Raw genomic sequence first — 14512 nt, 5'->3', positions numbered from 1 at the left:
TGAGCCCGTAGTGGACTGACCTGGCACAGGAGTGGGGCAAGTAGCGCGGGCTATGGTGAGCCCGTAGTGGACTGACCTGGCACAGGAGTGGGGCAAGTAGCGCGGGCTATGGTGAGCCCGTAGTGGACTGACCTGGCACAGGAGTGGGGCAAGTAGCGCGGGCTATGGTGAGCCCGTAGTGGACTGACCTGGCACAGGAGCGGGGCAAGTAGCGCGGGCTATGGTGAGCCCGTAGTGGACTGACCTGGCACAGGAGTGGGGCAAGTAGCGCGGGCTATGGTGAGCCCGTAGTGGACTGACCTGGCACAGGAGTGGGGCAAGTAGCGCGGGCTATGGTGAGCCCGTAGTGGACTGACCTGGCACAGGAGCGGGGCAAGTAGCGCGGGCTATGGTGAGCCCGTAGTGGACTGACCTGGCACAGGAGCGGGGCAAGTAGCGCGGGCTATGGTGAGCCCGTAGTGGACTGACCTGGCACAGGAGTGGGGCAAGTAGCGCGGGCTATGGTGAGCCCGTAGTGGACTGACCTGGCACAGGAGTGGGGCAAGTAGCGCGGGCTATGGTGAGCCCGTAGTGGACTGACCTGGCACAGGAGCGGGGCAAGTAGCGCGGGCTATGGTGAGCCCGTAGTGGACTGACCTGGCACAGGAGTGGGGCAAGTAGCGCGGGCTATGGTGAGCCCGTAGTGGACTGACCTGGCACAGGAGTGGGGCAAGTAGCGCGGGCTATGATGAGCCCGTAGTGGACTGACCTGGCACAGGAGTGGGGCAAGTAGCGCGGGCTATGGTGAGCCCGTAGTGGACTGACCTGGCACAGGAGTGGGGCAAGTAGCGCGGGCTATGGTGAGCCCGTAGTGGACTGACCTGGCACAGGAGTGGGGCAAGTAGCGCGGGCTATGGTGAGCCCGTAGTGGACTGACCTGGCACAGGAGTGGGGCAAGTAGCGCGGGCTATGGTGAGCCCGTAGTGGACTGACCTGGCACAGGAGTGGGGCAAGTAGCGCGGGCTATGGTGAGCCCGTAGTGGACTGACCTGGCACAGGAGTGGGGCAAGTAGCGCGGGCTATGGTGAGCCCGTAGTGGACTGACCTGGCACAGGAGCGGGGCAAGTAGCGCGGGCTATGGTGAGCCCGTAGTGGACTTACCTGGCACAGGAGCGGGGCAAGTAGCGCGGGCTATGGTGAGCCCGTAGTGAACTTGCCTGGCACAGGAGCGGGGCAAGTAGCGCGGGCTATGGTGAGCCCGTAGTGAACTTGCCTGGCACAGGAGCGGGGCAAGTAGCGCGGGCTATGGTGAGCCCGTAGTGGACTGACTGACCTGGCACAGGAGCGGGGCAAGTAGCGCGGGCTATGGTGAGCCCGTAGTGGACTGACTGACCTGGCACAGGAGCGGGGCAAGTAGCGCGGGCTATGGTGAGCCCGTAGTGAACTTGCCTGGCACAGGAGCGGGGCAAGTAGCGCGGGCTATGGTGAGCCCGTAGTGAACTTGCCTGGCACAGGAGCTGGGCAAGTAGCGCGGGCTATGGTGAGCCCGTAGTGAACTTGCCTGGCACAGGAGCGGGGCAAGTAGCGCGGGCTATGGTGAGCCCGTAGTGGACTGACCTGGCACAGGAGCGGGGCAAGTAGCGCGGGCTATGGTGAGCCCGTAGTGAACTTGCCTGGCACAGGAGCGGGGCAAGTAGCGCGGGCTATGGTGAGCCCGTAGTGGACTTACCTGGCACAGGAGCGGGGCAAGTAGCACGGGCTATGGTGAGCCCGTAGTGAACTTGCCTGGCACAGGAGCGGGGCAAGTAGCGCGGGCTATGGTGAGCCCGTAGTGAACTTGCCTGGCACAGGAGCGGGGCCGTCTGACGGCTCTGTCCAGACGTCTTCTAATGAACAGTAGCGGTTGTTCTGTTTGGCTTTGTATACATGACCACCTATTCGTTATCCTTCAGCACCATAGGTGTCTTTACACACTATCTTCTTATCTTGAGATGATTTCGGGGCTTTAGTGTCCCCGTGACCCGGTCCTCGACCAGGCCTCCACCCCCAGGAAGCAGCCCGTGACAGCTGACTAACACCCAGGTACCTATTTTACTGCTAGATAACAGGGGCATAGGGTGAAAGAAACTCTGCCCCATTGTTCCTCGCCGGCGTCCGGGATCGAACCCGGGACCACAGGATCACAAGTCTAGTGTGCTGTCCGCTCGGCCGACCGGCTCCCCAAAATCACCATAACGACTACACAGGGCTAACAACCTCCCCCCCCCCCCTTCCCGACCCAACCTGACTACCGTCAAGACGGTCTCCTTAAGGAACATACACAAAGATACACAACTGTGCTAGACTATACACCACCAGCATACAACTCTCTCCTCAACCACCATAACATCAAGATGAACCAAATATACAGTAATGGATTACATGAGGAAGATGTCGAGGCTAATTCACTTACATAGTTTTAAATATATTACATGGACAAATTTGTGAAAAGTCGTGGCATTGAACAACTGATGATGGACGAGAGAGCGAACGTTCCACACTGGAAGCATATCAAGGTGTAAGATCTATCTGTACACCTCTTATCTGTGCCTCTCTGTATCTCAATATGCATCTCCGTATCTGAATCTTTATCTGTATATTTATCTGTATATACCTTTATTTGCACTCCTCTGTGTTGCGACTGCCTGCATCTGAATATCTTTATCTGTATCTCTATTTGTACATGTTCCCCGTATCTGTACATCTATCTATATATGCCACTGTATTTGTAGATCTCAATCTGCATATATACAGGTACTTGTATCTGTACCCCCTTTATCTGTATCTTTAACTCTCTATTTTTATCTCTGTCCTTATGAATCACTGTATCTGAATCTCTCTCTCTTTCTCTCTCTCTCTTTTTCTCTCTCTCTCTTTTTCTCTTTCTCTCTTTCTTTCTCTCTCTCTCTCTCTCTCTCTCTCTCTCTCTCTCTCTCTTTCTCTTTCTCTTTCTCTTTCTCTCTCTCTCTCTCTCTCTCTTTCTCTTTCTCTTTCTCTCTCTCTCTCTCTCTCTCTCTTTCTCTTTTTCTCTTTCTCTCTCTCTCTCTCTCTCTCTTTCTCTTTCTCTTTCTCTCTCTCTCTCTCTCTCTCTCTCTCTCTCTCTCTCTCTCTCTCTCTCTCGCTCTCTCTCTCTCTCTTTCTCTTTCTCGCTCTCTCTCTCTCTCTTTCTCTTTCTCTCTCTCTCTCTCTCTCTCTCTCTCTCTCTCTCGCTCTCTCTCTCGCTCTCTCGCTCTCTCTGTCTCTCTCTCTCGCTCTCTCTCTCAGACTGACACACACACACACACACACACACACACACACACACACACACACACACACACACACACACACACGGCCACACCGGCGGCGGCGGGGCGCGGGTTGCCATGTGGACAGCACGCTGAACATGTAATTCTGTGGCCCGAGTTTGATTCTCGGGGCCGGCGAGAAATAAATGGGCAGAATTTCTTTCATCCTGATGCCCCTGTTACCTAGCAGTAAATAGGTACCTGGGAGTTAGACAGCTGTTACAGGCTGCTTTCTGTGTGTGTGTGTGTGTGTGTGTGTGTGTGTGTGTGTGTGTGTGTGTGTGTGTGTGTGTGTGTGTGTGTGTGTGTGTGTGTGTGAAAAATTTCTTTGATTGAAAACAGTTGATTGACAGTTGAGAGGCGGGCCAAAAGAGCAGAGCTCAACCCCCGCAAGCACAACTAGGTGAATACACACACACACACACACACACACACACACACACACACACACACTGCTTTAATAGGACATTATATACAAGGTGGAAGCGTTGTGCATTTCGGAACGGAAATTGAAATTGTGAAATTGAGGAAATTGAGTTGTCCTGAATTTCTGAATAGGTAGATTACATTCATTGAATCTTCATACTTAAATGCACACGCCCATATACACTTTGCTTGCATACATGCATACTTTATATACATATACACATGAAAAACATACATATACTGTACATCCAAACATAGTCTGGCAAATCAGAATAGGTATAAAAAGCCTAAGCTTCGAAAAGGGGTAAGATTGGGCACAGGTAAAGATCGCGAGGGAGGGAGAGAGAGAGAGAGAGAGCGAGAGAGAGAGAGGGGGGGGGGAGGGAGGTTGTTTATAAACCAAAGGGGTAGAGTAGGCGTCGGCACCAACCCGTCCTCTTAAAAATAACGTCACATTTCGCCCGTATGCGCACTATGGCCAAATTTAGACGTAATTTGAAATGAAATCGACTCACTAAAGTGACGTACTGTTCCGTTTTCTGTTTGAGTCGTCCGGCCGACTCTGTAAGGTTAGAATAGGAGACTTTCAATTAACGTTTTTCATTACGTTTTGAAACTTTGAGAATTTCCTGTCCACCTAACCTATCAGAGGACCCTTAAGTTACTGTTGTTGAAAAAAAAATCCAAAATTTATTTTCATTTTCAAATTACGTCCACTTTCGGCCATACGGGTAAACGGCCAAAAGCGACGTTATTTTTAAGAGGACAGGTTGACCACCAGACACAACCACGTCTTGCCTTGAGAGGTTATGGGCAATGTGAAGGAGACGCAGCGGGGAAGAGAGTGGCGTGCGCCGGAATACATGGTGTGACCCCTGGGGCTTCCACAGGCCGCAGGAAGCCCCCCCCCCCCCCCCCCCCGGTGTGACTTCTTCAGAGTATGTCATCACCGTTGGTCATGTCTGGGTTCAGCTCAGGCTTCCTACACTCTGAATGGGAGTAGGACGCCGTCACCATCGGGGTGTATAACAGGCATACTGCTCATTTGTTTACGTTTATATTTGATATAAATTAGCTCATCAGTGCTGTAACTTGCTTTCCTATGAACTCATTTTGGGTTTCGGTTCGTGATCCCATTATGTGTCTAGTTGTTTTCCACTATGTAGGGCGTGTAATAACTCTGCTAAACTCTTGGCCCGGCCACCACGTTAGCTTACATTTGACGAAATATTATTACTATAATCGTTAAATATTAAAAAAAATACATCACTATGCACCAGTGTGTGTATATATATATATATATATATATATATATATATATATATATATATATATATATATATATATATATATATATACTAGAGTATACACATATACAGTGAGAGGAAGGCGCATGGTATAGAGAGTAGAGGTGAGTGAAGCGACTCAGTTGTGTACACTTTTGTCACTGCAGGAGCGGTTGTTGCTGTCCGTGCTGCCCAGACACGTGGCCATGGAGATGAAGTCTGACATCGCCGGCATCCCCAAGGACACCATGTTCCACAAGATCTACATCCAGCGCCACGACAATGTCAGGTGTGTGTCTGACGCCAACACCTGCCTTACCAGCCCTATTGCTGTCTCCACTCCGTCCTCCACCCTACAGCCCCCACTCCGTCCTCCACCCTACAGCCCCCCACTCCGTCCTCCACCCTACAGCCCCCCACTCCGTCCTCCACCCTACAGCCCCCCACTCCGTCCTCCACCCTACAGCCCCCCACTCCGTCCTCCACCGTACAGCCCCCCACTCCGTCCTCCACCGTACAGCCCCCACTCCGTCTTCCACCCTACAGCCCCCACTCCGTCCTCCACCCTACAGCCCCCCACTTCGTCCTCCACCCTACAGCCCCCACAACCCTACACCCACCACTCTCCATAACCCGCGCAATACCCCTTCACTCTACGATTCCTTCCATCACCCTACAAAACACCACCACTCTAAGTCACTCTATCAATACCAGATTTAATGAGAGTGGTCTGATTCCAGCCAGGAAATATTATATGCATAAGTACGCATAGCCAAGCATAGCCAAGCACAGCCAAGCACCAGGTGTGTGTAACCTGCAGACCATCCTCCTAATATGATAGTACTTATAGCAACTATTTATTCAAGTGTACATGTAGGTACTGTTAGACTTCCAAGAACTAACAGCTTACCAGAGAGCCAAGTCATTCAGTGCTGTCCCTTGTTGAATGAACACCATCGCTGATATCATTAATTGTAATTACGAAGCAATAAGATGCTTATCTTAAGATACTAAGTAGGTTAGGTTAGGTCGGTGTTTTCTATGAATCTTTTTAAGGGTATCTATTATGTTAAGTATGTCACCTATGCACATATTTAATAAGTCAATATTGACTTATTAAATTTGCGAGAACGGGATGCAGTGTGATACATCTTCCCGCGTAGCTGTCTTCCTAAGTGGCTAAATACACTTATTTCAGTGGGACATAATTATCCAGTGGTAAACAATGCATTCGTTATATATTATATCGCTGCTCGCAGTCTGTTATATCATGATATATCTGTTATATTAGTTATGATATATGTTATATCATGATTTATCAAAACCTGCCTATGGGTAGGGAGGCACTGGTACTGAAAGACTTCTTCTCCCACCTTTTCTGGTCAATTAATTCACATTACTGACACGCAAGGATAAAATAAAAATAAATGCAGTAGTTACGTTACTGGTAAGTATGAGTCTGAAGTTCTAGAATAGCTTATCGAGTCATAATATAATCTAGCCTTATATAAGTGTATAGGCTAATTTGTTAATGATAATCACTATATTGACCAATGCTAACCAAGTTTGGGCTCTAGTTATAATCACCTCTATTTATATATTGTTTTATTTAAGTATATACTTATTCTCTAGTTGGAGGTACGTCTTAACATGGGATTAAAATAATTTCGAAGGAGAAGCGAAGGCTTCTTGCTGGAGTTAACAGGAGTAGTGAGGTCAGGCTGGTGTGGTGGTGGTTCCTTCTAACACTATGCAGGCGAGGAGTCACAATAACGTGGCTAAAGTATGTTGACCAGACCACACTAGAAGGTGAAGGGACGATGACGTTTCGGTTCGTCCTGGACCATTCTCAAGTCGATTGTGATGAGGAAGTAGAGACAGACAATAAATAGGCAAGAGAGAACTTTTTCAAAGCTCTCTCTTTTTCCTTTGCTCCTCAGCTCTCTCTTGCCTATTTATTGCCTGTCTCTACCTCCTCATCACAATCGACTTGAGAATGGTCCAGGACGGACCGAAACGTCGTCGTCCCTTCACCTTCTAGTGTGTGGTCTGGTCAACCTTCTAACACTACTTATTCCACACGCTTAGATATCGTAGCACAAGTTTGTGATTTAAGTTACTACACTAATAAGTGTTTGTAGGCTCTCGTGTTCAGTGAAGCACATCTGTTGTGGTCTGGGATGGCAGTGTTTATAGACTCTCACACTGCCTCGCTGGCGGTGTGAGCTGCCAGCTTTCCGCCAGTTACCCCTTGCGGGTTTTTAGAGAAAACGATTTTCCCTCTCGCTATTCTCAAGTTATGCTAACAAATTATATCGCTACTAACAACCTTTTGGGGTTATTTTATTATTTAGTTTGTTATTGGTTATGCATTTTTTTTATCTAAAGGAAGTGGATATTCTTATGATTAGTTTGTAAGATTGTTCCAGCGTTTATGATATGTTTGGCTAATGTTTGCAAGGCTTTTGTTAGAACCTCTTCACTTGTTCAAATATAACTTTAGAAGAACTACGTGGTCCTTTATATAATCAATATATATTAATATCCTATAAAATATTGGACTATTTTCCACAGAAGTGTTGAAAAGTGTAGGAGCCTTGATGTTGATAAATTGTCATAATATACCATTACCAGACCTCCACCTCATAACACCTCACACCCCTCCTTAGTGCTGCTTCCTCACCTCACACCCCTCCTTAGTGCTGCTTCCTCACCTCACACCCCTCCTTAGTGCTGCTTCCTCACCTCACACCCCTCCTTAGTGCTGCTTCCTCACCTCACACCCCTCCTTAGTGCTGCTTCCTCACCTCACACCCCTCCTTAGTGCTGCTTCCTCACCTCACACCCCTCCTTAGTGCTGCTTCCTCACCTCACACCCCTCCTTAGTGCTGCTTCCTCACCTCACACCCCTCCTTAGTGCTGCTTCCTCACCTCACACCCCTCCTTAGTGCTGCTTCCTCACCTCACACCCCTCCTTAGTGCTGCTTCCTCACCTCACACCCCTCCTTAGTGCTGCTTCCTCACCTCACACCCCTCCTTAGTGCTGCTTCCTCACCTCACACCCCTCCTTAGTGCTGCTTCCTCACCTCACACCCCTCCTTAGTGCTGCTTCCTCACCTCACACCCCTCCTTAGTGCTGCTTCCTCACCTCACACCCCTCCTTAGTGCTGCTTCCTCACCTCACACCCCTCCTTAGTGCTGCTTCCTCACCTCACACCCCTCCTTAGTGCTGCTTCCTCACCTCACACCCCTCCTTAGTGCTGCTTCCTCACCTCACACCCCTCCTTAGTGCTGCTTCCTCACCTCACACCCCTCCTTAGTGCTGCTTCCTCACCTCACACCCCTCCTTAGTGCTGCTTCCTCACCTCACACCCCTCCTTAGTGCTGCTTCCTCACCTCACACCCCTCCTTAGTGCTGCTTCCTCACCTCACACCCCTCCTTAGTGCTGCTTCCTCACCTCACACCCCTCCTTAGTGCTGCTTCCTCACCTCACACCCCTCCTTAGTGCTGCTTCCTCACCTCACACCCCTCCTTAGTGCTGCTTCCTCACCTCACACCCCTCCTTAGTGCTGCTTCCTCACCTCACACCCCTCCTTAGTGCTGCTTCCTCACCTCACACCCCTCCTTAGTGCTGCTTCCTCACCTCACACCCCTCCTTAGTGCTGCTTCCTCACCTCACACCCCTCCTTAGTGCTGCTTCCTCACCTCACACCCCTCCTTAGTGCTGCTTCCTCACCTCACACCCCTCCTTAGTGCTGCTTCCTCACCTCACACCCCTCCTTAGTGCTGCTTCCTCACCTCACACCCCTCCTTAGTGCTGCTTCCTCACCTCACACCCCTCCTTAGTGCTGCTTCCTCACCTCACACCCCTCCTTAGTGCTGCTTCCTCACCTCACACCCCTCCTTAGTGCTGCTTCCTCACCTCACACCCCTCCTTAGTGCTGCTTCCTCACCTCACACCCCTCCTTAGTGCTGCTTCCTCACCTCACACCCCTCCTTAGTGCTGCTTCCTCACCTCACACCCCTCCTTAGTGCTGCTTCCTCACCTCACACCCCTCCTTAGTGCTGCTTCCTCACCTCACACCCCTCCTTAGTGCTGCTTCCTCACCTCACACCCCTCCTTAGTGCTGCTTCCTCACCTCACACCCCTCCTTAGTGCTGCTTCCTCACCTCACACCCCTCCTTAGTGCTGCTTCCTCACCTCACACCCCTCCTTAGTGCTGCTTCCTCACCTCACACCCCTCCTTAGTGCTGCTTCCTCACCTCACACCCCTCCTTAGTGCTGCTTCCTCACCTCACACCCCTCCTTAGTGCTGCTTCCTCACTTCACACCCCTCCTTAGTGCTGCTTCCTCACCTCACACCCCTCCTTAGTGCTGCTTCCTCACCTCACACCCCTCCTTAGTGCTGCTTCCTCACCTCACACCCCTCCTTAGTGCTGCTTCCTCACCTCACACCCCTCCTTAGTGCTGCTTCCTCACCTCACACCCCTCCTTAGTGCTGCTTCCTCACCTCACACCCCTCCTTAGTGCTGCTTCCTCACCTCACACCCCTCCTTAGTGCTGCTTCCTCACCTCACACCCCTCCTTAGTGCTGCTTCCTCACCTCACACCCCTCCTTAGTGCTGCTTCCTCACCTCACACCCCTCCTTAGTGCTGCTTCCTCACCTCACACCCCTCCTTAGTGCTGCTTCCTCACCTCACACCCCTCCTTAGTGCTGCTTCCTCACCTCACACCCCTCCTTAGTGCTGCTTTCTCACCTCACACCCCTCCTTAGTGCTGCTTCCTCACCTCACACCCCTCCTTAGTGCTGCTTCCTCACCTCACACCCCTCCTTAGTGCTTCTTCCTCACCTCACACCCCTCCTTAGTGCTGCTTCCTCACCTCACACCCCTCCTTAGTGCTGCTTCCTCACCTCTCACCCCTCCTTAGTGCTGCTTCCTCACCTCACACCCCTCCTTAGTGCTGCTTCCTCACCTCACACCCCTCCTTAGTGCTGCTTCCTCACCTCACACCCCTCCTTAGTGCTGCTTCCTCACCTCATACCCCTCCTTAGTGCTGCTTCCTCACCTCACACCCCTCCTTAGTGCTGCTTCCTCACCTCACACCCCTCCTTAGTGCTTCTTCCTCACCTCACACCCCTCCTTAGTGCTGCTTCCTCACCTCACACCCCTCCTTAGTGCTGCTTCCTCACCTCTCACCCCTCCTTAGTGCTGCTTCCTCACCTCACACCCCTCCTTAGTGCTGCTTCCTCACCTCACACCCCTCCTTAGTGCTGCTTCCTCACCTCATACCCCTCCTTAGTGCTGCTTCCTCACCTCACACCCCTCCTTAGTGCTGCTTCCTCACCTCACACCCCTCCTTAGTGCTTCTTCCTCACCTCGCCAAACGTCCTCCCCCACATCCCCAAAACTCCTTCCCCCTTCGAAAAGTCCTCTTCCCCCCCCCACACCACACCACACGTCCTCCCCCCCCCATCACATGTCCTCTCCCCCCTCCCCACACCGCAGTCCTCTTTCCCCCCTTCCCCCCCCCACAGGTTCATATACAGATGTTGAAACAAAATGGTAAAATCTGTAATGGATTTTCTGAAGCTATATTTAGTGGCACGCTACACAACAAGAAAGTTGAAGATGCCTGCAGCGTCTTCATAAGCAATATCCACAACTCCCAATATAACGGATATTGGCACAAGCACAACAGACTTTGACAAATATATGCACCGGGAACTTAATATTGATAAAGACAGCAAAGTATAGGAAGCAGAAGCGCTGGGTATAGCGTGGGTATTCTGCCCGAAACGCTTTGCGTAATAGTGGCTTTAGGCATTGTATGTACTAGCTCTATCTATAAATCTATTACTTTTTGTATCACCTCTTGTATGTATGTACTTTACCTGAATAAACATTTGAATTTGAACAACAAGACAAGTGACAGGATGAACAACCCAGCGGGTTTTCTTCCTATTGGGGAGTGTTGTACATTCTGCTATGGCGGTGTGTTCACTCACAAGATGAGTGGCGCTGCCCAATAAACTCGCCCCTCGGGGCAAAATTTAAATTTAAAAAAAAGAGCTTTGACACTGGCCAGTTACCTGAAGCACTTCAGATCGGGAGATACAGCTCTACTCCACACGGAAGGTACCAACGTACTGCTTCAAACAATACACCATCTCGAGGCGTGTGAAGAAAAGCGGACCAAGTAAACCAAGTCAAGACGGATAGAGAGAGCTGGAAGATCCTTCCGTCTGTAATTACTCAGCCGCCACGATACAATCAGCCAAGAAACGAATGAAAAACTAATTGCTCATGTTGTTTACACGGACTTTGTAAAGGCATGTGATGTGTGTGATCATGGAGGGATAGCCCATAAAATGACGTACAAATGAATAGCAGAGAAATAATAGAACTACTGCCTCGTGTCATCAAGAAAATTGCTTCGGTGGAAAATATTGAGAACTATTATCAAGTTTAATTAAGTCTAACACCCGGGGTGACGGAAGACATTATATTCAACAGTGATATAAAATCCAGCTCTCTTAGATATAGAATTATCCAACTTAACCTAAACATGCAAACAGAAATGGTACAACATATAAGGGATATAGGAATACTGTAGGATGACCAAACGTTTACTGAGCATGACAATGCAAGCGTTTAAGAAATATTGCCGGAACAACCGTGGACATCTTCAAGAGAAAAATAGATTTTCTTAAAGGATTTTTGTTGCCGCCGAAGGCGGCTAGTTTATTGTGCACCCCATACTCATCCTGTGAGCGGTAGCGCAAAAGCATTACAGAGGGCACAAAAGGTCTTTATCAGACCTCATCTTAGATTATTACATAAACAATTTCTTCAATCCTTCACACCTTATAGATACAAAGTCAGCTAGTTACAGAGAAAGTGCTATTACAAGAGCTACATATTTACAGTAAGTCATCATACATTAATGGTAGGTTTTATCGTTAATACATAATAGTTTGGCCAATGGGGATATTACAGAGTCATAGTGCCGGGCCAACCGGGCTGTGGTGGATATGTGGGCCTGCGGGCCGCTCCAAGCAACAGCCTGGTGGACCAAACTCTCACAAGTTAAGCCTGGCCTCAGGCCGGGCTTGGGAGTAGCCCGAGGCCTGGGAATAGAAATCCCAGAACCGGTCGGAACCGGTTCTCCCAGAACCGAAGGGAGCCGGTCGGCCGAGCGGACAGCACGCTGGACTTGTGAGCCTGTGGTCCTGGGTTCGATCCCAGGCGCCGGCGAGAAACAATGGGCAGAGTTTCTTTCACCCTATGCCCCTGTTAGCTAGCAGTAAAATAGGTACCTGGGTGTTAGTCAGCTGTCACGGGCTGCTTCCTAGGGGTGGAGGCCTGGTCGAGGACCGGGCCGCGGGGATACTAAAAAGCCCCGAAATCATCTCAAGATAACCTCATCAAACAGATCAAGCATAGCAACGGTCAAGGGTCATTGCCCCTTCTTTCAGATCACTTTGCTATCCTCCACTGACGAGCGCGCTGTAATAATACACCATGTGTATACATCCTCTTCAATACACATGGACGCATACACTAGGCAAATACAATTACTGGGGCTCTCTCCTAGTGCACTGAATATGCTCTAGAAAGGAGACAAGAGAGATCAATCACATCTTTATAAAGAGGATGTGTGAGTGTTCAAGGCTGGAGGGCAGAGGCTTGGCGCTAGCTTCATCAAGCTTTGCAGGGTGACTGGTGGTTGATGGGGGACGGTCATAGGGGGGACTGGGGTCGGCCCCAACTTCAGTTACAGCGATGAATGTCTTGTGTAGTGTAGATGGTTACAGTGATGATGACTGTGTAGTGTAGATGGTTACAGTGATGATGACTGTAGTGTAGATGGTTACAGTGATGATGACTGTGTGTAGTGTAGATGGTTACAGTGATGATGACTGTGTGTAGTGTAGATGGTTACAGTGATGATGACTGTGTAGTGTAGATGGTTACAGTGATGATGACTGTGTGTAGTGTAGATGGTTACAGTGATGATGACTGTGTGTAGTGTAGATGGTTACAGTGATGATGACTGTGTGTAGTGTAGATGGTTACAGTGATGATGACTGTGTGTAGTGTAGATGGTTACAGTGATGATGACTGTGTAGTGTAGATGGTTACAGTGATGATGACTGTGTGTAGTGTAGATGGTTACAGTGATGATGACTGTGTGTAGTGTAGATGGTTACAGTGATGATGACTGTGTAGTGTAGATGGTTACAGTGATGATGACTGTAGTGTAGATGGTTACAGTGATGATGACTGTAGTGTAGATGGTTACAGTGATGATGACTGTGTGTAGTGTAGATGGTTACAGTGATGATGACTGTAGTGTAGATGGTTACAGTGATGATGACTGTAGTGTAGATGGTTACAGTGATGATGACTGTGTGTAGTGTAGATGGTTACAGTGATGATGACTGTAGTGTAGATGGTTACAGTGATGATGACTGTGTAGTGTAGATGGTTACAGTGATGATGACTGTGTGTAGTGTAGATGGTTACAGTGATGAAGACTGTGTGTAGTGTAGATGGTTACAGTGATGATGACTGTGTGTAGTGTAGATGGTTACAGTGATGATGACTGTGTGTAGTGTAGATGGTTACAGTGATGATGACTGTGTAGTGTAGATGGTTACAGTGATGAAGACTGTGTGTAGTGTAGATGGTTACAGTGATGAAGACTGTGTGTAGTGTAGATGGTTACAGTGATGATGACTGTGTGTAGTGTAGATGGTTACAGTGATGATGACTGTAGTGTAGATGGTTACAGTGATGATGACTGTGTAGTGTAGATGGTTACAGTGATGATGACTGTGTGTAGTGTAGATGGTTACAGTGATGATGACTGTGTGTAGTGTAGATGGTTACAGTGATGATGACTGTAGTGTAGATGGTTACAGTGATGATGACTGTGTAGTGTAGATGGTTACAGTGATGAAGACAGTATGGAGGCCAAGATGCGGGTGGTCGTGGGGTCCGCTGCCAACAACAGTCGAAGTGATCAAGTTAACACCATTAGAGCCTGGCCTCCGACCCCAGTTTAGAGTAAACAATTATATTGAAACTGGCCATTCGTAAACCACGGGTATTCCTCCCCCCCCCCCCCCTCCATCGTTACCTTGTCTCGTGGTAACTCTCTCACCATTGGCTGGTACCATCTCCCCTTTTATCCTTAACACTCTCTCTCTCTCTCTCTCTCTCTCTCTCTCTCTCTCTCTCTCTCTCTCTCTCTCTCTCTCTCTCTCTCTCTCTCTCTCTCTCTCTCTCTCTCTCTCTCTCTCCCTCCCCCCCCCTCTCTCTCTCTCTCTCTCTCTCTCTCTCTCTCTCTCTCTCTCTCTCTCTCTCTCTCTCTCTCTCTCTCTCTCTCTCTCTCTCTCTCCCCCCCCCCCCCCCTCTCCCCCCCCCTCATCCCAAGTGCTGGTGGCCGCAGTTCCTCCTCTACCAAACAAGGCTCAGCTCCTCCGCT

At 49.6% G+C, this 14512-nt stretch overlaps 1 protein-coding gene across 6 annotated transcripts in view; it reads left to right on the top strand.

Moving 5' to 3' along the window:
* The window catches only part of LOC123756565 (adenylate cyclase type 5), an 814648-nt gene that overhangs the window by 662733 nt on the left and 137403 nt on the right, over positions 1-14512 (top strand). For all 6 annotated transcript variants that reach the window (XM_069331338.1, XM_069331335.1, XM_069331336.1 and 3 more), the window contains one exon: positions 5185-5306. In XM_069331338.1, the coding sequence (XP_069187439.1) occupies positions 5185-5306 (122 nt within the window). The remainder of the gene's footprint in view (positions 1-5184; positions 5307-14512) is intronic.

Source organism: Procambarus clarkii, chromosome 25 (genome assembly GCF_040958095.1).
Source record: "Procambarus clarkii isolate CNS0578487 chromosome 25, FALCON_Pclarkii_2.0, whole genome shotgun sequence".
Lineage (NCBI taxonomy): Eukaryota > Metazoa > Arthropoda > Malacostraca > Decapoda > Cambaridae > Procambarus > Procambarus clarkii.
This window is presented reverse-complemented; position numbering and strand designations above follow the sequence as displayed.